Source organism: Calonectris borealis, chromosome 27 (assembly GCF_964195595.1).
Source record: "Calonectris borealis chromosome 27, bCalBor7.hap1.2, whole genome shotgun sequence".
Taxonomy (NCBI): Eukaryota; Metazoa; Chordata; class Aves; order Procellariiformes; family Procellariidae; genus Calonectris; species Calonectris borealis.
In genome coordinates this window covers 2,198,607-2,223,914 of record NC_134338.1, presented here as the reverse complement: position 1 = coordinate 2,223,914, position 25,308 = coordinate 2,198,607, and the positions used below count along the sequence as shown (strand labels likewise).

The following is a 25,308-nucleotide window of genomic DNA, read 5'->3' as shown; positions in this document are numbered from 1 at the left end:
AAATCACTTTGCCTCACTGTAAATGGCTAAACAAAATAAAGACACACAGATAATCAGGTTCATCTTAGAATTAATTTTTACTATTAAATTAGCAGTTCTACACCAAAGTTGATTATTGCAATCAGCATTGCATATAAGTTGTTTTTAATTAGTACCATTCTATCCTTAAAGAAAGCTCAGAGCCCATTTGTTGGTAGCTCCCAATCTGTCCCAGAATGTCTGGAGATTTAGCAAAATCTAAGGGGATTTGTATTTACAATTTCAGATTTCAATGTTCAAAAAATCAGAACTTTTCAACGCATACCTGAGACGACATAGAAATAGTTATCGAATAGAACTTATATTAGAAGTGTAAACTTTTGTTACTTAGTTTGGCAGTAAAAATTCTCCTGTAGATTTATACGGATATATTTATTTATTTATAAATTAATGTAATACATGAACATATATATTACTGTGTAATGTGTATTGCTAATATAAAATTATATTCATATACTGCAGTATAAAGCAGGATCCATTCTAGTTCTATGTACTCTGTAATACCTATTCTAACACATGAGAAGTTAAACTCCTATAAAGCGGTTCTATATTGATAGCTGTGGCACCAAGAAGTGCAAAGTACTATTTTATTACAACTAGCTAACTCAACATGATAAGCTTCTAGCAGAGACTTTTAGAATATTATTCGACAGGTATCACACCTTGATTGCTCATTTGTCTACAGCGCCTTTTACTTAGACATTATCACATGAACCTCAAGCAAACATTACTAATATAGATGGAAGAGGCAGAAAAGGATCTACTCAGTGTTTATATTCTAGGTATGATTCACAGATACAGGATTACATGTACCTTCACTGGTGCTCTAATTAAGTTAAATGGTAATCAGCAAGAACTGAAACACGTATTTAACACCAGCCGTGAGTACCTGTTTTACCTTAAACCTCTTGAAAACTTTCCCATTCCTTGAGCTACCAGTGGTACCCACTGTTTCTATTGTAGCTTTTTACCAGCCAGACTATAAAAAGACACCATTAGGACCACTCCAATCTCCCTCTTTATTTATGTATTTCTATTTTTCCTGATGAACAGTTTTAGGGAACTTATTTCAAAGAAGTAATCAATATATCACAATTCGTGTGACATTAACTAACCAGCAGGAACTTCCGCTTGCTGTAACACTGTGACTTGAAAATTGTGCAACACCTTTAGTAAACACTTCCTCATATAGGAACAAGAATAAAGCTGAACAACTCACTCGCTCTCATTCACTGCACAAGAGAGGACTGCTCAAAGCAGAGACAGCCTGGGAACCCAATTTTCCCAGACCACGGAGACCACTGCTAGACAAGTGCAACTGAGATGACTAACATACTGCTTGTTTCTGTTGTTTTGCTACATTTTCTCCAACAAGGTATGGCTTTTTTTTTTTATCCTTTATCAGTGGTTGCTGCGGATGTACAGCTTTTATGAATTTTTAATTATTAACATGTAGGTAATACAGAAGAACAGTGAATTAAAGGCATTGAAAAATGGTATTGCTGAAGTTAGGGATGTTTGCTTTTTTCTCTTTCTGTTCAAAGAGATTATCTAAAATTCTCTAGTTAGAGAATTAGTTACTTTTGTGAAAACTGGCCATAGATTGCCTAAAGACCCAGTTAGTTTTGCGAGCTAATTAAGTACTTCCCCTGCAAGTGAGCAGACAATTTATCCAGTTGGGACAACTTATTACACTGACAGCATTTTGGCTGTCAAGACTTTTATCTGAATTCAGTTAATGACATTACCTGAATTAAAATAGTTAGCACCCTTATTATCTGTGTGATACTTCAGGTTATGAGTATTCATATGACTTAACCTTAACAGACCACACTTTCTTTTCCACATGCATTGTTTCTTTCAATTCATGTCAACAGGGAACAGATTTTTTCAGAGCTTGGCATGCACAAGCATGCACAGGTTTTCTATACATAATTAGACATGTAATTTGTATTCAGGCAGGTATCTTTATGATTTCATTAGCTGCACAGAACTCAGTTGCTTAAGGTGTTACATATTTCGTTTCTTGACAAAACCAAACCTTCATTGTCAATGAAATCCTCACTAATGATTTTTCTTCCTGGTTTAGGCTCTTGGAAAAGTACATAATTATTTGTTCCTTATTAGCACTTTTTCTAGCTGTTGTACAAGGCCCAAAGAATTTCTTTCCTCCTTAAAGCTACTGACTCAAGACAATGCCTGAAGCAAGACAAAGACAATATACTGAGTTGATTAAAAAAACTACCTTTAAGAAACTATTTGTTCCAGAACAAAACTAACCTGTTTTCCTCGAAATCGTGTTTGTATCACACTACAGGAAAAGGATAAGTTTAGTTCTGAGTCTCCATTCAAATCTAGCCTAAACTTGAACCACCTGGGCTACAGTTGCCTTGTAAAAAAGAGTCTGCAACAGGGAGTGGATAAATAAAATTGGAGCACAGAACTCTGTTCCGAGAGGCCTAAAATATTACTGTGACCATTACGTAAGAATGTACTTTAAGCTTATGGAAAGACTAAGTCTGCAAAGCAAAAGATTTTTTAAAAGTAAACATAATTAGTTGCTTAAAATAAAATATAAAATATCATTGTAAATTACAGTAACAAACTTGCACTTGGTCTTTGCTAACAGCGTGGACAGTTACTGTGTTCTGTGTAATGGCTCAGCTGATCTGTGATAACTTCTTAGGACTTATTACCATTATACCATCATGCCTTTCTCTGCAGCACTCAGCTTTGTCAAAATGCAACCAAGTTTATTCTGCAATTATTTTTGGAAAGGGTTTAATCAAATAAACCAGTTATGAAGAATTAATTTGTTTATTTTACTGGAACAATTTGCATGAGGATGTGCTCTGTTGGTCCAGATATAGAAAATTACAGTAATTGGATGCCCCACTCTTATAAAAATCTGGCCTTGAGGCAGACAATTAAAATGGGAGTTGCTCTCTCCCTTTGTTGTTTGTGGTTTGGTTTTTTTTTCAAATACAGGCTCTTGTGCTTGGTGCTGAGCCCTCAAGAATTTGCCAATTCAGATGAAATGACCTTTTGTAGGAGATTAAAGAGCTTAGGGGGCATATAAAACCTGCTGTTGCCTTGTTGGAAACTAACGCATCCCTTGCATGACCCTGTTTTCCCAAATGCCGTACACCAGCTGCTATTATTAACTTCAAATGATGCAAAGTGTGCTGACCACCCCTGCAAGTCAGGTCACAAATTAACTTTTTTCAATATTCACTCAGGCTCAGAAGCAGAAAACAAAAAGAAACACTTTTCATCAGCACTGTATTTCCTTAACAAGTTCTTTACAGCCACTGCAGACACACAACACACCTTACAAGTAAGACCAGCAAAAAGGGTTATGCGAGTTAAGGAATCATCTGGATTCCTTACCACCTTCAGGATTTCCCTACATTACTGCCTATCTCCTATTATTTTACCTAGCCTTGTTCAGTCCTTCTGCTGTCACAAGTATGTAACCACCCTCAATCTGATTCAATAGGTAAGAGTGTGTCTATTAAAGTGCTGTCTCGAGTATTTATGTGAGAAGACCAGCTGAAAAGTTTTCTAAAGCAGAAATCTAGGCTTGTTCCAGACTTGTGGCGAATTGTAGGAGTTTATTTGCTTATCTAGAGGCAGTCTTAACTTGTATATCATCATGTGATAAGGTTTGGAGATCACTAATTTCACAGAACGCTATAACTTAATTCATGTCATCTGCAAAATGTGAAGACAAAGGTTGCACCTTGCATAGCTGGTCTAGCATGTTGGTACTCGAAACCGCTGATCGGTACTGGGGGAAGAAATCCAAAGCAAATTGCATAAAATATTTTGACACCTGGAAATAGCCAGGTATGTCAACTCATCTGAAATCCAGGCTGTAACAAACCTCGTGTTAGGTCACATAAGGGGGTGACTGCTTAGCAGACCAGATGAGCACATGCCAGTGCCAGTGCAGAGAACACGTAAGAAACGAGTGGGGCAACAGATGAATGACTATACAGCCCAAACGAATCAGTCTTGACAGACATGAAAGATGGTGTTTAATAAGCTAATACTGTGTTTTCATAAATATAAATCTGTTTCTCCCTAGGGACCACAAGCAAGAAATTACCTGGAGTTGAGCAATATGAAATAGTTTATCCACGGAAATTGCACTCAGTACATAAAAGAGATGTAGAAAGAAACAAAGAGGTAATAAAAGAGATCTTTTTTTTTTGCTGGGAGATGGGGAAGGTTTTCTGGAGTCAGAGTACCCTTGGTTTTCAAGGGTAAGAGAATTGGACCCAGACACTTGATCTTGCAAAATGAAATGAAAGAGAAAACCTGGAAGAATGACCCCATGTCTGGTAAAGACAAGTTGTGAGGTGAGCTCAGTATGCACTGAAGTACCTGTACGCCATCAGTGGGTCTTCTGTACTTGTATCTCTGCAAAGATGTAGGTTTTGATGCTACTCAGATTTTGAATAACCTATGGACATTTAATTTGAAGTAAATTAAATCAAATGCTTAAAACTAAGCATGCTCTTACATACTTCAACAGAGTTATGAAAATGTCTGAATTTAAGCATCCGCTTCAGCACTTTCCCAAATATGCAGGGTATGTGCTTATGATTGTAGAAATACATTCGCAAAGTTAAATTTGTTCCTCTAATTAAAAAATAGGAAACAGAGTGACCTCCTGCTTATTCTATAACTGCCAGAATACTTATTTTTGGTGGGAAGAGGAGGAAAAGAATGCAGTTGGCAACTCAATAACAGCCAGTTCATAGTGAGGCCAGAAATTGTAACAGTCCATATTCTAACACTTAAATCTGTTTACAGACAAAATACGATGACACAATGGAGTATGGAATCAAAGCCAATGGAGAGGAAGTCACACTGCACCTACAAAAAAATAAGTAGGTTCAGTTCAACTTTTTCCTTGAGCATTATTCCTCACTGTAAATGGCTCTGTAGGGCATTCAGGATACAAAGACACAGGACTTAGGCTCCTGTAAGACAGAGGTATTTTGGTAAATATGACCCTTCAACCCCAATGAAAGAAGAAGAGGGGAGAGAAAGCATCGTATCACTGTCTTGGTAATGTGAAATAACTACACAGGCATATGACACTACCACAATGGAATGACTTGCCTACTCTGCTAACTCTGTTCTCCCATTTATTTCCTAAATGGCTAAATCCACTGTATGTTTACTGTTTTCATACTATTTCACAAGTTTTCTGTGTCCATGGATAGTCTATGGGTTATTTGTTCTATGCTGGTAGAAACTACAGAGAACAAGAAGAGAAATATCCATGAAATGGGGCTATCTGTCTTGGCTCTGTATGCTTTTCAAAAATAGTAATAAGAAATGCAACAATCCTTAATAATTCGGCTTGCAGCACTCCCTACCTTAATACTACTGCTGTTGGACTTGGAGTAGTCTAATACATAGTGGCACTGACAAAATGCTTTATGGAAACTGAAAGCCAGGAGTGCTTACCTCCTTGGCTGAAGAGATTAACAGCATTTAAACAGGCCATGTAGAGGGTATAGAGAAGCAGCGGGCTTTGTTACAGAACAAAGCACACAAAGAAAAGTCCAAAATTGTAGAGAGCAACACAAAATAAAGCACAGTTGTGATTTTATGCTTGCTGGCCCCACCGTAATATTTAACATGGGACCAAACAAGTCTGCTTTAATAGGTACTTTTCTAATGGCTGTGTAAATACAGTAGTACTATAATCAGTTCATGTTAAATACAGACTATAATTAACTGTTTGCCCCTGTTTTAATCTAATCTAAGTATTTGGAGGACGGGAAGGGAAATTATATTGTACTAAATCCCACTCTTTAAAAAGAAATGGGATTGTGGCAGTTTGGGGTAGTTGCCCAAACAGAAGTGAATGTAGACTTGCTTTGCTGCTAGCTTTAGTAAGACTACAGCCCTGGCTTAAAGTTAAGCATCTGCTTAGTGCTCTGCTGCAGAAGAGCCCAAGTGCATACAGCCTTGCAGGATCTGGCCTTCCACAGCAAATCACAAATGTGTAAGTTAATAAGAAACCCAAAGGCACCTTTCCAAGTGGTGGAAGAAATATAGTAATTTATTCCATAGTCCTCCTCTGAAGGTTCAGGAACACGTATGTGTCCAAAAATAGAGTTTTGTGTAGACAGAAAAGAAAAATCAAGTTCACATAGAATGATTACGAAGATGAGAACTTGCGCTAGCACAGTTATAAAAAAGCTGTGAGCAAAAGAACTGGACAAATGTATGTTAGTGTGATCTCCGCACAGAATCTTCGAGTGTGCACATGTACACAAACATGCATGCACGGGCACATGTGAAACAGATGAGGCAGCTTTTCCATTGACCTAGATCTTTGCTATCAATAATCAGTGGGGGTGAACTGGGAAGAGAACAGAACGGTACCATTTCACACGCACTGTGGAGTGGTGGAAACGTCTACACAAATTGGAGGCCAAAAAAAGGATCAATACTGCATATATAATTATACATTTACTTTCAGATCTACTAAGAGATTAGTTTGTACCAATGAAATAAGTAGACTTTAATTGCTTTCTTATTTTAGAAATGTCCCTTTGTTTGAGTAAGGATTACAAACAGGCAGAATTCCCCACCCAGCAGCTTCTAGTTTTTCGATACTAATAATAGCCCAAGTAATCATTTGAATTCCCTACATGCTTTGCGTGTTATGTAATTGCCTCATTTCTAGATGACTACAATTTATTTTGAATAATAATTGCACTTGACTCTTTGCAGGCACCTATTAGCTAGAGACTATACTGAAACAGTTTATTCTGATGACGGTCGACAAATAACAACAAGTCCTCAGATCAAGGTAATAAAAAAAGGTTTCCTTCCCTCATACTTGCAGCCTTGAGGAGGTCCCTATGAGATTCATGGCTCCATGAAACAATGGCACATATCAGACAGAAAGAAAAGGTTTTAAATCAAGGTTCTAAGCACTGTAATTTAGGGTGCCTCTGAAGGGACAGGGAAGATGTGACTCCTGACTTTGGCAGAGCAACACTGATTCACGCCTGTTGAGAATCAGACACACAGCTTGTCCTTCAAAAAGACGACCACTTTTCACCTTAGTGGCTGATGAACACATTACCTGAGCTGAATTTCCCTCTGTTGTCAGGAAAGGGAGTGGAGCCAGGGCCATTCCACTGCCTTTTACAGTCTGACTTTGCGCTCCTGACTTTGCTCCTTCTGCGACCCCCCCTGACTTGCCTTTACACCCTAATCTCGGTGAGATCATAGATTCAGATAAGGACGCACTTCCTTCACTGGCTCGCATTACCACCCACGCTCACAGCAAATGCATTGCAGGTTACCCCAGGTGGTTTCTCTGAGCCATGACAAATCAGTTCTTCAGATCCAGACACAAAGGAAGTCACTGTAGAAGTTATTTTTTAATTAACTGTGTACTCATGGGTCTTATCTTCAAAAAAGCTCTCACCTGAAGCTTTTTGTCCAATATCATGCTATGTGTTTTAACACATGTAATTTGGACTACAAAGCCTAATATTCTTTATCATGGAGTGATTAACAGGAACAGGAGGATCGTGAGTGAAATAAATGCGCATAAGGAATTCTGGGTTGGTTTTTTTGTAGAAAAAGATGCCATTTCTGATTGCTCCAATTACTTTCACTCTCTGAATGGATCCTGTGAAAAGCAAATAGCACCTACGCCTGGTTAAAGACAATCTCAAACAGGCCTACCTGTGCAGCTTGCTGAATAAGGAATTCCTACATTGTGGATACTTTGTTATGATCTCAGGAGTTGTTTCTCTTGAATCCTCAAAGGATGGAGAGCAATTCTCCACTTCTTTCCCTAGTAATTTTCACTTTGTTGGTATCTTTTTCACTGTAAGAAAGTTGGCACGTTGAGATGGAAGGAAGACAAATAAATGGTAAAGTGAAACCAAACATCCATAAAGAAGAAAAGGCACAATGCATGCAGGTTTGAATACTGTTACAGGGCTCTCAAGAAATCTATTAAGGAAAATGCTATGGGTAAAATTTTCCACAATACCTCAGTGACTTTGAAGTCTCTTTGAACACAGAAGTGTTCATTAGACCTCAGATCCTTAAGTCAATTAAGTCATGGAAATTTTTCCCCTAATCGTATGTTTGAATATAATACATGCATTTTAATCTCGTTGAAGTTAAAGCATTTAATTGTTGGGTTAATATTAAAGGGTGTTTCCCTGAAATTTGGCCACGATAAAATAATTCGGTATGGACCTTAATTCAGCAGAGCACATCAGTATACGCTTAATTTTGAGCGGTGAATATGCATGTTCTTATTTTCATGTACTATTGTGTATTGACCAGAGCCCCCCATGATTGGATTTGTCACAATCTGGGTCGCTCTGTGTTGAAGGATATCAGTAACAGTACCGCAGCAAACATGGAAGCGGTCACCAGCTTCTTCCATTTTAAGAATCTCCTCTAATGGGAGATTTCCTCAGACAGCAGAGTTTGTTGTAACCTGTAGCCAGAAATGTAGCTAAGTCCCCTGAAATCACTGGATCTAGGTCAATTCCTTGCAGTCAGTGAGATATGGCCCAACTTGACAATGTATTTTTCCTTTCCAAACAGGATCACTGTTATTATGAAGGTTACATTCAGAATGATGCTGATTCCATAGCAAGCATCAGTGCTTGCACAGGTTTAAGGTAAGACAGAGGTTTAGTTCCCATAGGGTACCATGGCAGAATATGCATACTCTTTGAGGATAAATTGTCCAATTTAAATAGACTCAGGATGTAAATAAGCAGTGTTATCTTTCATTCATGCTTACAAGGAAACTAGTTTACAAAAAAAAAAGGGGGGAAAGAAAGGAGAAAAAAAGCTACCTTTCTACTTCAGTTACAGAGTTTATAAACTGGAAGCTAACGGAACAACTATATCAATAAATTTATATGACTAATTCCATATTAGATGAGGTCGTAAATCACAGCTTTTGGTGGTGCTTACAGTAAATGTTTAGGGTTGATGCTTCGAAGCTGTAGAAGCTCCACTGACACTTCAGGAGAAGGCTAACGTTATTTTCAGTGCTACAGCAGTTACAAGGTCAGAAAGTTCAAGCTGCTGCACGAAAAGCTCAGTTAAAAGAATCTGCTCACTTGTGATCGCTGAAGACACAGTGGCATAACATAAAATGGCAAGAGGATGGCTGTTAAGTCTGAGAAGCTGCAGCAGAAGTTTTCCCAGCGGTTAGTGGGGTTTTGCCAAAACCCAGACTTTCTTTGTGAACACTTCTTGCACAGCTTGTGAGTTTACATGTTAACACAGACTGTTTATTTTGACATTTGCTGGTCGAAATGATTCAAAACTCTTAATTCCTTTCAATGTTTCAGCTTTTCATCTCAATTAAAGATGAAAACATGTCTTTGAATTCCCCACTGAGCTGAAATTCACTTTTCAATCACCTCTGTCAGCACAAAACCCCAAAATTTAAATCTAATTAACTCCTAAACCAGTTTCTTTTTGACTGACAGTCTCCTGCTCAGAGACCTCACGGACCAGCCAGATCTTCCAATTGACTCAGCAGCTTTGATTTCTGCCTTTAAATTGTTGTACACTCTGCCTGCATGCTGACAAACTATTCCATTGCATCAGTGTGCAATGGTCCGTATGCTTGGGCTAAATGCTGTTGGAGATAATGTTGCTATCTTGACTCAGTCCTGCAGATTCAAAAAATCACAGTCTATTTAATTTTCTTAGAGGGTATTTTGAGACCCGTGGTCAGAAGTACCTTATTGAACCCTTGGGAACTTCAGATAGAGACGAACATGCAGTCTATAAGTACGAGAAACTCGAACAAAAGTCCATAAAAACCTGTGGTGTAATCAATAATACCTGGGAAGCGGATTCAAGTGACCCCATCAATGACATCTTCAAATCCAGCAACAGTCCAGAAGTAAGTACATACTTAAACAACAGTCCAGTAAGTACATGTCAGAAAAGAAAGGGAGGCCATAGGAAAACTCAATGAGTAGCATATAAAGTCCCACTTTGCCTGGTGGCACCTCCAGAGAAGAAGCAACTGCAAACAGCGACGCATAATCAGATCTTAAAAACCAGTGCAAAAGCTCACAGACCTGAGATTTCAGAGTCACCACCTGAGTTAAGCTGTCCTGCATGTCCTAATAGATGCCCATGTGCACCTTTAAACATCTAAATACTTTTAATATCTAGCCTACCATTCATCACTTTAATAATTATTTTAATATCTAGTCTACCTTTCCTCATTTTAAGACAAAGCAGTCCCATTCTAAATGACTTGGCTACAGTAGCACCCTCGTAACTAATACATGGGTTTGAAATTGCCAAGGTTGAGCCTGAAACAGGCCTTAGAAGTCATTTAAATGTATCTTCTCTTTAGATGAAGGCATATCTGAAAGCAAAGAAGTATCTGGAAGTTTACATAGTTGCAGACAACACTTTGGTGAGTACTGGAATGATTTTTTCTCATTTGACCAGCTAGAGGTGAGCTTTCCACAGTAGGTACTACTCATACCCCGGGGCTCCTACTACAATTACAGTGCTACACTATGTTTTACCACTGACTTTGGCTAGGAATAGGACTTCCTAATGTCGACTGATTTTGAAAATCCCCCCTGTAGATGACGAGAATTCAGAAAACACCATACAGTGCTGTCTTCTTCTGCACCCTACACACAGATACACATTTTAAAAGGGCCTGATCTTGAAATACATTGTCTGATAAAATACCACTTGAAAAAATAATAATAAGTACACCAGGTATGGTGTGGTTTGCGATGCAATCTTCTGTGGGATATTTCTTTTCTGATAAATCACTTTTTTCCTCTCCTTTTCCTAACATACTATATTTACTTTTTTAGTATAAGAAGTATGAGGAAGATGTTAAAACTGTAAGACAAAGAATATTTGGAATAGTCAATTACATCAACACGGTAAGAGTAAATACAGCAAAGTGAAATTGAAATAGAAGTTATTTATTTTTTTTTCTTTTGCAAACATCATGAATTTTCATTAATGCATGTAGGAAAGAATGAAAACTGAACTTCATTGTAATTTATGAAACAAATTTAGCACATCTGTCCACATTTTGCTGTTCTTTGTCCTCAGATATGAGATTTCTATAAATTCAATTATTGTTAAAGAAAGCTTTATACCGTATTTTCTTAACAGCTGTTCAAGTGAATGATTGAAATCCTTCAAAAAGAATGAACTGATTTTCGATTCTTGATTTCTTTTGCAAGTCAAATTTCTTCCAAAAGAAGAATTGCTGGAATTTTCAAGTATTTTAAAACCATTTCTATAGTTGGTTTAAATGTGGGAGGAAATAAGATTTCATGTTTTGTTTTGTCTTTTTAATTTTTTGTTGCAACTTCAAAGTGCAGAAAAGCTTAAATCAGGTCTATGATTTAAGCGGACTATATTGCAAGTGACAAAAGTGAAGCAATTCCCAGGATAAGTGTTTGTTTCAGAAGTCTTCATAACGTACTTCATTTTTACAGCAACGCTGCTTCTCTGCCGCAGGTTTATAAGGCCATAAATATCTATGTGGCTTTAATTGGCCTAGAAATCTGGACAGATGGTGATAAATGCCTCCTGAGTCGTGCTGCAGGATTCACTCTGGACAGTTTCTCAAAGTGGCGTCTATCAGATTTATTAAAGAGGAAAAGAAATGACAATGCTCAGCTAATCACGTGTGTATCGTTCTGTTTCCTATTTGCATTTCCAAGTATGCTAAAGGAATTTATTCTTTAAGAATTGGTCACCAACCCATCAGAGACACTGTCTATACTGAAACAGATTTCATGCTTTCCGGTACTGGACTGTACTAATTCTAGGACAAAAAGATAAATGCATGTTCTTGTTTCTTGCTTTTATTTTCTTCACGGAGCACGATTACTAGCTAGGACATAGTATCTAATCTTTCTATCTGAATCCCTGCAAAAACAGGCAATGGGGACTTTTGCAACATCTCAGTCTCTCCTTTTACCTGCTCTGGCCACAGCTGAGTGTCCTGAAGACTGCAGCACAGTCTAACAGTTAAGGAGCCATGACATGAAGTTTAATGGCTGGGAAATGCACATTGCCAAACTAAACCAGCACTCACTTCGCTATTCTGGCTCATGTTCAATGGTCCTGATTCATCCAAGCACTTTGCTACATTTAGAGCACTTCATCAAGCTCTTGACGCTCAAACAGATACTTTAAGTCTGATGAACAGCAATGTAATTTAAGTAAAAATTTGAAATTAAAAGCGTATTCAATTGTTTTCTGATTTGCTGTGATCTTAAGCATGTCCTCAAATATTTTATTAAATCAGGGTTGCAAACCAGAGCTGGAAATAAGTATATGCTTAAAGCCTTCAGCCTGGTTAAGAAAGCAGACTGGACTTTAGATCTGCTTCCCGGTCACATCATTGCATTTCACTCTGCCTTTCTTCTTCCTTACAGAGGCTATGACTTTGAGGGGACAACGATTGGATTAGCCTTTCTAAAATCCATATGCAGTGATCTATATTCTGCAGGTATTATTCAGGTCTGATTTATTTTTATTTTATTTTTTAAAGGCTTTTCTATGTTTCTTACTCAACCAGCAAAGTACATTTATGAAAATTATAGGGTGTACGACACTTTCAGTTCTCTGTCTGGTTCATATCATTATTTTATTAGACTGTAGAAGTTCACAGTCAGAGATTTTACTTTAAATGAAGTGCAGAGGGTAAAGAAAGCACACACAAAGCATGACATCTGTGTTATTTAAATGCCGACATCTGACACCTGTATTTGGAATACCAGGCCCCAACAGAGTCAAAGGAAAGAAATAAGTGATTTTGTGCCTCTACCTTAAGGTTCCCCGTTTTGAACAGGGAATTGGTTCTAACTGTCATAATGCAGATCGTCAGTTTAGCCACTTAATTACAGCTGCCTAAACTACTGTACTTAAGCTTCAGTCTACACAGCAACATAGATCCAAAACTTTACCAACACCACTGGGAACTCAACTGCTGCACCCAGCTTCAGGGGCCGGGCTTGTTGGTAAGAGGAATAACCCACATGAAATTCCAGCTTTCACACACCATAAGGAAATCCTAGGATGATCATAAAATCAGAATGCTTTTCAAGTTGCGAGGATGCATTTTGTAGCAGCATGATTTGCAATGCCATGCTGGAAGAGCGTGACCAGTACACTGTGTCTTGTGCTTTATGCATTTCCACTACCACCTGCTGTTTATACATCTGGATTTCACTCAAAAGAGCAGGACTTTTCCTTTCCTCCCTCCCACCAAGCAGCACGAAACACCAACCTAAGAGCGAAGATGGAGCACAGCATCTGCCTTTCCTTTCTCTGCATGCACAACACTGTACACAATAGTTACCTTGGTGTAATGAGTAATAATTCTATCGCACCCACGTAATTACCCTAAACACAGAGACAGCTATCCAGAGAGAGGATTAAGAGTTTCAGATGTTCAGTTCCCCTTAACACTCAGTTGTTACTTGGCAGCCTAACTTCCTCATGTTTATTTAAAAACTAATTATACCAATTTACTCATGTTCGTTAGTGGTATCATCTTATTGCTATTATAATATAATCCAGCATAAACTGTGGAATAGATGCATGCATGGATTGAATAACGTATCAATCCTTATGTAGCAGTGAAGATAATTTCACTTGAAGAAAAATTGTCCTATTTCCTAGCCACATGGCTTCTCTGATGTTCCTACTTGTTCTAAAATACTCATAGAAATAATAGCCTGTTCTTATCTCTACAGGATCATAATAGAAACGAAATTGCAGTTGCAGCTACCATGGCACATGAGATGGGACACAACCTTGGCATGAGTCATGACACCGAAGCCTGCACATGTAGTGCTAAAGTTTGTATCATGACAGATACTGTCAGGTAGGAGTTTGGATAAAAAGGCCAGGGCGTTAATGCACGGGGCAGTTAAGGATGGGCTTTGAATAAGTTACCAGTTTCCAAAATGGAGTAGTAATTATTTTTGTTCTCTAAGATTATTCCACTCAAATTATACAAAAAGAAGAGAAAAATGAAGAAATTCCAGGCCCTTGTAAGATATTGCCAGGCAGATACCCCACCCCCTCCCACCCCCCCAAAAAAAACCAAAACCAACCAAACAAAAAAACCAAAAAAACCCTTTAGTCACTTTTGGATAACATTAGCTTTACATGTGTGCTGGGGGCCATTAAACCATAAATAATTTCTTCCTTACAATGATGACAGCATGAAACTGCTGTGGTATGTCAGATGACAAAGCTTCCCCAAGATTTACCTAAAGTATATTTTTGTTCTCTACCCTGAAGATGTCTCCTGTGAAAACAGCACAAAGTGCTTGCACCTTCAATAAACACCCATTAGGTAGGAATTTAGTTCAATTTTCATCCCTAGTTGAACACCCTGAGCCTCTGCTGAACAGCCCAGTGGAAAACTCCTAATGCCTGAAGCATCCAGGCACAAATCATGTAGACCAGGCTTAAATCTTTGAAATGTGGGATTTATTTTATGCAGTGTTTATATTTCGTACATTAATTTTTTCTGATCTGTTTGTTTCCACTCTTTTTTTCTGCTATAAGTAGGAAACAACTGTTGTATTTATTAATATACAGATCTGGAAAAATAATTGCAACCAATAGTTTGAGGGATGGTCACTTTTTTCATTTCTCTTGTAAAGGGTATCGCTTCTCCTTGCCTATGCCAATTCTAATGTAAATCATCCTGCTTTCTCAATATAGTTCTATCATCCCCAAGCAATTCAGCTCTTGCAGCCTCCAAAGTTTCGAGAAATACATGTTGAGTGACATGCCAAAATGCTTAACAAACATCCCAGATATAAACAGCATCATAGCACCTCCATCCTGTGGAAATGGCTTTGTGGAAAAAGGAGAGGAATGCGACTGTGGTACTGCTGAGGTATCTGCATAACCGGGAATAAAATAATACTTGGAAGAGGCAAGGAGTTTTATTCAGGCCGTACAATAGCTGGTTTCTGTTAGTTTCTAGGGTGGCCAGTTCAAAGCTATTGAAGTACTTCTGTAGAAACTGTGGTCATCAAATGGCTGATCTGCAATGTAGTCACCCCTATAAAGCACATGCCAAATGGTGGGAAAGACGACTGCATGGTTTGTCATGCTGTGTTGACAGAGGAACTGAGAACGGGGAAAAGCCACACATACGAAACCATTTTAGCAGAAATAAGCAAGTTCCCTGCACAACTTATGTCAGCACTTTCATAATCAAACACGCTTTGCATTCTTTATGCGCTCACCCACCATGGCTGGCGTGGCTTCTAGTGAAAATGGTTTTCAGAGAAGCAAAGTGCAGGTCTAAGGTACCCTTCCCTCCCTCGATAGCCAAGTACAGGATGGTTCGTTGAGAACACAGTACAGAGGGGAGCAAACCCTGAAGCAGTGTACCAGGGCTCTGATTGCTGATTCTGTCACAGGAGTGCACAAATGACTGCTGCGAGCCCGAGACGTGCAAACTGACGGCAGGTTCCACGTGTGCACATGGAGAGTGCTGTGAAAACTGCCAAGTAAGACTCCTTTTAATCTCTAGCTTCTCATATTTTTCAGGGTATTTTTTTTTTTGCCCGTGAGAAGGCAGTAATATACCTTTCAAAAGAGCCAATCCTCTTCACTTGTAATTATTGACATAGCACCGTAGTGACAAGCACACTCTGTCCATCCCAAACTATACGACGACTATCAATTCACTCGATCTTTCAACATCCTGGAGAAATGAGCATTTTGATTACCCATTTTCTCCTGGAAAGAAAAGCTGAGGCACAACCAGGCAAAAATCTTGTCAATTGATATAACCAACTTTACATTAGATACGGATCTGGCCCCTCATGCAACTTGTACAGTGAGGATGAGATTTGTCTCCCCTCATTTTAGCCCTCTAGTTCAGTGTGATTTTTAAATGGCACAGAAGAGCTGTGTGTTAACTGTGGCATTGCTTTCCCCCCACTGCAGTATAAAAAATCAGGAGCTATTTGCCGAGCAGCTAAGCATGACTGTGACTTGGCTGAGATGTGCACCGGCCTTTCTGCAAATTGCCCACCGGATCGATTCCGTATGAACGGATATCCCTGCAACTACGGCGAAGGCTATTGCTACATGGGAAACTGTCCCATCCGAGAAAACCAGTGCAAAGCTGCTTTCGGACCACGTGAGTACAAGTTGCCATTGAAAAAATCAAGTTGCCTAAGCCAAAGGAGAGAGACAGAGGTAGGCTTTGTCTGCTAGCAAATCATCAAAGACCTTCTGTAAATCAGGAACAGCATGTCTATATAAAGGAGTTCTAGTTTGTAGCATACACTTAATTATTATTCTTACATTTAACACTGTAAGTGATTATAATCATGTGAGCTGAAGCTCGGAGCATACAATGCAACGTATTTCTAGAGAAATGGGAAGTGGTAAGTATATTCCTCTTTTGCACAATGCTTTTAAGATAACTTTGGAATGGAGCTGGGTGAATATTCTTCGCTTGATAGGAAGAGGAAATGTCTGTATTTCAAATTTAATGTCCAAAGTTAGCATGCCTTTATGTTTCTGAAGGTGTGTGGTGGCTTACCCTCTTCCCAGTCCTAAACCATCTCCAGTTCTGATTATGTCCCTTCTCTTAGGCAAGGTCTATTGGTTTGTACTGGATAGAGAGAGAACACACAGGATAGGTTCTGCTGTGTGTACACAGCAACATTGCAGAATTAATGCATGAAGTGCCAGAGTCATTTAGGCCCATGGGTAACCTCACTGGGAAAGGCCATTTCCCAAACAGGTAAAGGAAACTGAATATTATTTGTTTTCACAGGCAAAGAACCTAAACTAATCCCATTACGTTCTCCTCTTTCACAGAGGCTACTGAAGGTGCAGCTTCCTGTTACCGGATGAACGAGAAAGGGGTATATTACGGATACTGCAGAAAAGAAAAAGGTAGTCACGTCCCATGTGCAAAAAAGTAAGCACTGTGTTACAGAATATGCTGGGATTTGGGAAGAGAGACCATTGCTATTCAAATTAAGAGACAGAAGCAAAGAGCACACTATTTTAGACGGCACATATGTCCATGTGTCCCTTCTTTTTGTTCAGTTTGAATATTATGGTAAAGACAATTCTGAGAAAACTAGTTTCCAAATCATGAGATCAGCCTGAGAAAAAGCAAGCGTGTACATATATATGTGCAAGCCTACTTGTGAGGATGACTGCGTGTGTGTGCACGCATGCGCAGGTAAGTATAGGGAAGGGATTTTTGGACAGGGAACTTGAACCTCAGGTGAACCTCAGAATTTGAGCACAGGTCAGTTAAATACTCATTTCTGCAAATTACTGTGGGCTCCCTAATAAGCTCAAGAGGAATTAAGAACCTGCCACCTTCTACTGACAAACCGACCTGAAAACACCTCAAACCAAAATTCCTTTCTGCAGCTATTTCTTTTGAGTTCCTGTATGGACACAACAAATTTAAATTGGAGGAGAGACCAGCTCAGATAGTTTTGCTGTGCCATGTCGTTGTTCTAGCAGCTCTTGTTCTCCTTCCAGAGATATAATGTGCGGAAAGTTGTTCTGTACTGGGGGGAAGGAGATGCCTCGTGATGGAAGCCTGGTGACTTTTGAGTCCTGCAAAGCAAGTTTTCCTAGAAATGGAGAAGTAGACCATGGGATGATTCTCAATGGAACAAAGTGCGGGAATGGGATGGTTAGTAGAGAAAAGCTTTTCCTCTTATTTTTTCTGCTCTTTTAGTCTTGCTTATATCATTAGCTTTTTTACCAGACAAGAAAGATTTTAAACAGGGAAGACTGAAGTGGACACTAAACTTCTGCTAATCTGAGATGCCATACCTTCTGCAGATCAGTAGCAAAGCAAACAGGAACTGCTATCGTTCCGACTTCCTTATGCTTGACTGTTGTCTTATTATTTTTCAGTGACGCAAATATACATGGCAGCAGAAACATACCTTTGCATGAAGGGTTAAAAGATCACACATATATTACTATTTTTAATTATTTCCGTAATGGATGTGTTAGGCATCACTGAGTGCTATGTCCAATTTCTCTGCTATATATTTCTACTTGGGGGGGGCAGCGGGGAGGATGAAGGATTGAAGAGGAGTGGAAAGCAGTGATGTCTGTACATCTTTGTCACTCCCCTTTGCTATAAAATACCCAAAGGTCAAATGAAAAATTATATCCACATATCAAACTCCTAATGTAGGTTTAAGTGATTTGCAGACCTGTTTCTATGCCTACTTTTACTCTTCATCACTTTACACAATAATGTGCAAGCTCTGCATGTTCTGAAAGCTATAAATCACTTTGGTAACATTTGCCCTGTACATTTCAGGTGTGCAGCAATGGAGAATGTGTTTATGCTGAAGATGTCTTTAGATCAACCAACTGCTCTGCCAAGTGTACTGGACATGCTGTAAGATATGAGCATTTGATGCTATTAACTTAAAAAAAAAAACGAAGCAAATTATGCATATCCGCTACAGACCTTATTGATGACAGTATTTAAGTCATTGGGATAGGAATTTGCAAAAGTTGTGGAGTCAGAAGCTTCCTATATTTTTATGAAAGCAAATCTAACCTGATACAGCATCAATATTTTTGCTAAGGAGATCACAGGAGATGGACAAAGATTCTGTGTCTGCCCCGCCTCTGAGCCACAGTATCACAGCTACTCTCTTCCAGGTCATCATCTGTTTTGGGAAGATAATTGTGCTCATCTTATTTGAGCATTCAGAGACCTACAGATGTAAAAACCAACTCTGCTGCTTTGTGCCTTGTACTGTAGCTTTCACTGCAGAAACACCTGCAAAAGGCACACGATAGACAGTCAGGCCTGTCCTTTACTGTGCAAACCTGCTCCTCTCTGTGCTAAATTTTGCTCCAAGTGAAATGAGAGGGGTTTGCAGACCTAGCTTCAGTAAGCTTATCAGGACCCTGATCCAGAGCCACTGAAATTTTATGACATCACAGCTTCACTCATATTTCCAACCTGAAGATATTCCTGGCTTTGTGCTTCCTTAGGTGTGTGACCACGAGTTGCAATGCCAGTGTGAAGAAGGATGGGCACCACCAACCTGTGACAGCTCGTCAGCAGTTACCAGTAAGTGCTGTATGGCCACGCACTGGGTACTGTCACCCGCTGGCGGAAATGAGCTGCCTTAACTCCACTGAAACAGCCCTAACTTGCACCGGGTGCCAGACTGTTTCTTTGCAAATATTGCAAAGGTCTCTGATTTCTGCACATCTTTAAGGCGCTGCAGCTTGTGTGAATGACTAGAGCAAGCTATTTTTCTTTCTAACCTGACAGAAGTGATACACCCAGGAGATTATTTAGAGCAACAGGCTTTTCCTTTCTCCATCCTGAGATAACGAGCACACCATATTAGCTCACTGTCAAATTTGAGTGGAGGCAAGCTCCCAGAGGTTTTGCTGTGAGGGAGGCAGGCAAGTTCATTTCTTTATCATCTGCATGGCAGTGGCCTTTAACTGATCTACCTCTGAGGGAAAATACTTTGTGTACAGATTTCCACGTGTTTGGGAGAAAAAAATGTTAAGCTTTTGTTATTAAATATTTTTGTCCTCTCTCCACTCTCACTAAAGCACCATCAGCTCTCAACATTGTAGCTTGGTTGAGGCTTTAAAATAGCTTTGTTGAAGGAAAATTGGGAAGCCTTAGTTGTATACAATGCCAAAGGCCTGTGCCCAGTTTTGGGTAACACCCTTTGAGAAAGAGGAGAGGAACAACAATGAAATGATCTTTGAGGATGGACGGAAAGGGCTAGGTTTGTTTAGCCCAAGGACAGCTCAGGCAATAACCACAGTCTTCAAATATAGCAAAAAATGGCAGGAATATATTTATTTCCATCACCATTTGTGGCAGGAGAAGCAGGCATAAGCTTGAGCAATAGTGAGGACAAATAGGGTCTAGACCTTGTGAAAAAAATTACTTTGCCAATGGTCGTGATGGGAAACTACTTAGTAATAGCGGATCTTTTAAGAAATAGCAATTTGTGTTCTCTCACCCTGGCAGGTTTCGCTATTGTTGCCGGTGTGCTGGTTGTCCTCACTGTCACAGCAACTGCAGCAGTGTTACTTATCCACTTCCGAGTATTCACAAAGAGGTAAAATGCTTACCCTCCTCGAGGAGAAAAAAAAACCCTAAAGCCATGCAACTTCAGGATAGGTTTTAAGCTAGGGTTTTCAAACGGGGTGGAGGGAATTAGACACTGGAAGGCCAAGGAAATTTGTCCATGACCTTTGTTGAGCTGTTTCAGAAATCCCCTAGTTGGGAGAGGACTGAAGACTTGGAACTGTAGCTCTCAAGATTAATCCTAAATAATCAAAATAAGGGGGAGAAAGAAAGAAAGGACATGGCTATATAACACACCAATAGCAGTAAGGCAGGCATTCAACTTCAGCAGGTTTTTTTTACTTCAGTCAGGGTAAGATTTACAGTTATATGTAATATTTGCATAGCTGCCAAACCAGAAGGGGACCTGGAGCCACAAACCAAGTCTTTGTGGATCAAGAACAAAGACGCAGAGAACACCCTGTCCTGGCGGCACCTGCCCAGAAGGTAAGAGCGGGGAGGCGCTGGGTCAGCTATAGTCTGCCTGGGACTGTAACCGAGGGGTCGAAACACCAAAATTCATCAGCCAAAGTGCTCTACATTTCCAGGAGGACTTCAAAATGCTTGCCTAGGGCTGCGAGGACAGTGCTGTGAATCCCAGCATGAGGAGGGAGTGGAGAAAGCAAATGGCACTAAGTCCCTCAGTAATCTGTCTGCAGCTTCTTAGGGGCATGCAAAGATAATACACAAGGTAAGGGTTCCATCTGATTTAACTGTTCCCTGTTTTCAGATGAATGATAAGAAACTCCTCCTTCCCGTACCTCCACTGCAGGAGAACAAACCACAGCTCCAGAGCGTAAGTACTTCTAGAGAATTTCTTTGCTTTCATGTTAGCTTTAGGAAAGACAGCACATACCAGTTCACGCCATGGTGGACAGCAACAACATCTAATTCCAAAGGCTGGGGAAATCACTGCACTCCAGATAAGGCCCTGTATGTTCTCTCAGGGCCAGATAGCATAAAGCATCCCTGCTTCTGAAATGAATGCATCCTTTTACCCCTGTTAATGCACTTTTTATATAGAACACAAACCTGCATGTTCCCATGGGAACACGTGGATGCACACATATGCAATATGTGTATAGGGTCAATATGTTTTATATTCTCTTCTGTTACAGCCTGCCGTAAGACCAAAAGGTCCCCCACCTCCTGTTCCTTCTACCAAACCAACCTCTTCTCACACAGAAGAGATTTTTGTAAGTATAACCCTGCAACTTTTCACATCTTTCATATGAGTTGCAAATGACTATCAGTTGCCAATTAGTATTTTCAGTTTCTGACTATCATTAAAAAAGGAAAATCAGACATTCAAACCACATATTCTTTAGGGTAGGAGTCACCTTTTTTGCCATGTAATCCTAAACTGCACAAGATACTCTTAATCTGTGCCAAGGAGTCCTGTACGACGTCACAAGCACATCTCATTAGCAATGGTACACGGAGTCCAAACCACAGGGATTTCAGGGGTAAACACAACGCAAATGACGAGCATCTTTGCTACTACAGACATCTGCAATGGTCCTTGTATTGTGGAGACCTGGTAGTCTCTAAAGATGCCACCTGTGAGGGGATCTCCATCAATGTGCATATATATATATATATATATATATATATATATAGAATTCTTACAAAAAATTTGGAAACCAGAACAATACAAATATTTGCCATTAATAAACCCAAAGCATCCTACTTAAATGAAAATGGCTCCCTCAAATATTTACCATCTCAGCATTTGAGCCTCCTGCCCACCTGATACAAGGGTGTAGAAACCATCTTCACACTAGCAACCTAATTGCATGGTACTGCCTGCATAAAGAATGATGGTTCAGGATTAAATAAAGAAAATAAATTAAAAAAAAAAAAAACCAAACAACAACAAAAAAAAAAACAAACACACACATATTGGCTTTATTATAAAAACACATTTAAATCCCACTGTCTTTAGAGATGCTTTCCTCAACACGCATCTTGAGCATGTGATCAGCTTTAGCTTCCTAAGCAGTCTATCTGAGCTTGGATAGTTGAGATGCAGATGAATTTACACAATAAGAATAGCTCAGTGGTCTTCTGAAACAGAAATTCTACACCCCTTGGGTATTTATATTACTGTGCCTTCTTGTACGTGGACAGATTAATCTAATTCACCCCTAGCTTTTCCACTAGGAAAATGCTGTAGGAAATATATTAGATAACAGTAGCAGCAGCTGAGCTCTGAGGAGGTTCTGCAGCTGCTCAGACAGGAAAGCCTAAAGACACTTAAACTACATTTTTGTTATAGGCACCGGAGAGAAAACCTGTTCATCTCCCAGTTCCCAAAGGCAAACCTCCACCTCCACCAAAGGTAACCTGAGTTCAAATGTGAACAGCAATTCTTTTGGGATGCAATTTGTTGAAACTGCTCCAGGCACACTGTGATTTGTTTAACTCTTTCTTTTTCACGTAGGCTTTAAAACCTCCAATTAATCCCAGAGTATGAAGCTTCTGAAGTAGGGCTGATTAAGATACCGAAATTTTCAGGGACAGTTTGTTTGTCCCTTGATTCCTCCACTTTTGGCAAAGGCAACCAAGATAGTCTTCCTGTTCTCTTTAAAAAAAGAACAACTGATTGACAGCTGCTTTGAAAGAAAAAGTTTGGTTTTCAAACAGCGAGGAACTCTCTGGTGATGACATCAAGCTACTGTCCAAAAGGAAATGAATCAGAATCTCTACTTGCACTGAGGTGTAGACTGGGAGTAAGTTATGAAAGCTGTTTAACATATCCTAACTCCTAAGCCACCACCGCAAGATGTGGCTGCGCTGGGATGCCCTGCATCTACACTGCTTTTCTGGGTACAGATCTGAGAAGATCAGGGAAAGCATGGCTATTATATGTTTGTAAATTGTAAACTTTTTGCTACATTTCTGGATCTTTGCCAGTCCTCTCTTCAGCAACAGACCAGACCTCCTCCTTCATGTGCAAGTTGCAAGTTCTGGAAAAAGAAAAATCCTTCCTGCCCTTTGGAGAAAAGTTTGTGTCCTCAAGGCCTGAACTAGCCTTGGAATAGTATGATTACACACTGGAAATGCCTTGATTCTGGAAAGATCCTTTTGGATCGGATTCTCTCATTAATCCTTAGACCACCTGTTAAACAAGATTCCTCTGTTGAGTAGGTAGAACTGGAGATACTCTCAAAAGCAAAGCACACAGGAGTCAAACCACTTGCTGCTTGCAAGTGCTCCCAGAGCTCAGGCTGTGCCAGTTCAAAAAGAGCTCCGGCTGCCACCATTGCACTTGGACAGAAAACTTTAGAAAAGCACAGTCAACAAAATCCTTAATCATTTATTTCATTCGCCCCTTAGCTCCAGAAATATCTGAGTGTTTCTCCCTTCCAGGATATACACACCTTGGTGTTTTCGTTTAATTGCTCTTGCACCAGCGTGTGTTATTGTAAAGTTGCTAATGAGAACTAGGCTGGGCACAGAGGTTTGTTATTGTGGGACAGCATTGCAGCATGAGGCTTTGCGTGCTGGTTTATTACTGAGGGGTTCTTCATTCGTTCTGGCCTGTTGGCATCAGCAGTGTTGACACTATTGGCCTGCTGGCATAGATCTGCATGATACTGTTGGCACTGATGTTAATAATACTGTGAGGGTGCTGGCACTGATGCTATTGTTACCGTTGGCACTGATATTATTCATGTGGTTGGCATCAATATTTTTAAGTTAAAGCGCACAGAAGTGTTTTTCAAGGAACAAAAATTTTACCGGGTGGGGGAAGAAAAAAGAGAGAGAAACAAAATTGCCCTGGACACAAAGTACTTAAGATTTTATAGATTCCAGTTTGAACTGGATTTGGGTTTGGATCAGGATCAAAATCAGAACACAGATCCAAATCGATTATACTGTGGCTCAGGAAGGCAGTTTCCAGCCCTTGGGCATAGTGGCTTTGCTAGAGAAGACCACACGGCTGCCAAACTACCAAAACAAGATCTGGAGCCTCGGGCCAGCACTGTGCACACTAACCTTTACCTGTACTTGGTTCTGACCAGGGCCTATCAGGACTTTTAAAAAAAGCTCAATCCTCAGAGGGCCTGAAACCTTCTGCTCAAGTTCGTGAACCAGCACACACCTGAAATCCTGATCCACGTAATCTTGTTCGAACACTGAACACATAACTGTACAGTTACTTTTCAAATGCAGAGCCTTGTTATTTACTGTGACCGTTACTGCAGCTGCAGGCTGCAGATCCATTGTCTTTGATACAGTTTGTGATATATACATATATATACACACACATTTCTGATACAGAAATGCATATATAAAACCCTATTTCTTCTTTTGGGCTAGGCTTGCATTGAGGTTGCCAGTCAAGTACTGTATGTTCTGCAAAACACAGATGTGATGAAATTACAGGCTTCAGTTTGAGGAGTGAGGTGGGTTTTTTGCTTTAGGACAGATTTTACCAGAAGAGCGTAGCTTTCTTCTGCTTTGGATAATTGCTTCTTTATTTGCGTCAGTGTTGTGGTTTCACCTCGGCCAGCGACTGAGCACCACAGAGCCGCTCGCTCACTTCCCCCCCGTGGGATGGGGGAGAGAATCAGAAGGGCAAAAGTGAGAAAACTCGTGCGTTTAGATAAGAACAGTTTAAGAATTGCAATAAAATAAAATAGTAATAATAATAATAATAGAATATACAAAGCAAGTGATGCATGATGCAATTGCTCACCACATGCCAACCGATGCCCAGCCGAGCAGCGGCTCCCTGGCCAGCTATCCCCTAGTTTATATATGCTGAGCATGACATCATATGGTATGGAATATCCCTGTGGGCAGGTGGGGTCAGCTGTCCCAGCTGTGTCCCCTCCCAACTTCTTGTGCACCCCCAGCCCACTCGCTGGTGGGGTGGGGTGAGGAGCAGAAAAGGCCTTGACTCTGTGTCAGCACTGCTCAGCAATAACTAAAACATCCCTGTGTTATCAACACTGTTTTCAGCACAAATCCAAAACATAGCCCCATACGAGCTTCTGTGAAGAAAATTAACTCCACCCCAGCCAAAACCAGCAAAGTCAGAAATGGATTTTAATCTATCTGTATTTGACTATGGT

The 25,308-nt window shown here is 39.8% G+C and overlaps 1 protein-coding gene across 1 annotated transcript; it reads left to right on the top strand.

Moving 5' to 3' along the window:
* The first annotated feature begins 1,270 nt into the window (after nucleotides 1-1,270).
* Nucleotides 1,271-23,989, top strand: ADAM28 (ADAM metallopeptidase domain 28). Its single transcript, XM_075174675.1, has 24 exons — nucleotides 1,271-1,414; nucleotides 4,130-4,230; nucleotides 4,861-4,937; nucleotides 6,802-6,880; nucleotides 8,653-8,729; nucleotides 9,781-9,976; nucleotides 10,442-10,504; nucleotides 10,923-10,994; nucleotides 11,584-11,753; nucleotides 12,510-12,594; nucleotides 13,833-13,963; nucleotides 14,815-14,992; nucleotides 15,525-15,614; nucleotides 16,057-16,252; nucleotides 16,942-17,044; nucleotides 17,626-17,782; nucleotides 18,428-18,508; nucleotides 19,117-19,195; nucleotides 20,126-20,216; nucleotides 20,572-20,671; nucleotides 20,955-21,020; nucleotides 21,343-21,420; nucleotides 22,503-22,565; nucleotides 22,668-23,989. Exons 1-24 carry the CDS (start codon nucleotides 1,363-1,365, stop codon nucleotides 22,698-22,700), a joined length of 2,418 nt encoding a protein of 805 aa, XP_075030776.1. The 5' UTR covers nucleotides 1,271-1,362; the 3' UTR covers nucleotides 22,701-23,989.
* The last annotated feature ends 1,319 nt before the right edge of the window (nucleotides 23,990-25,308 follow it).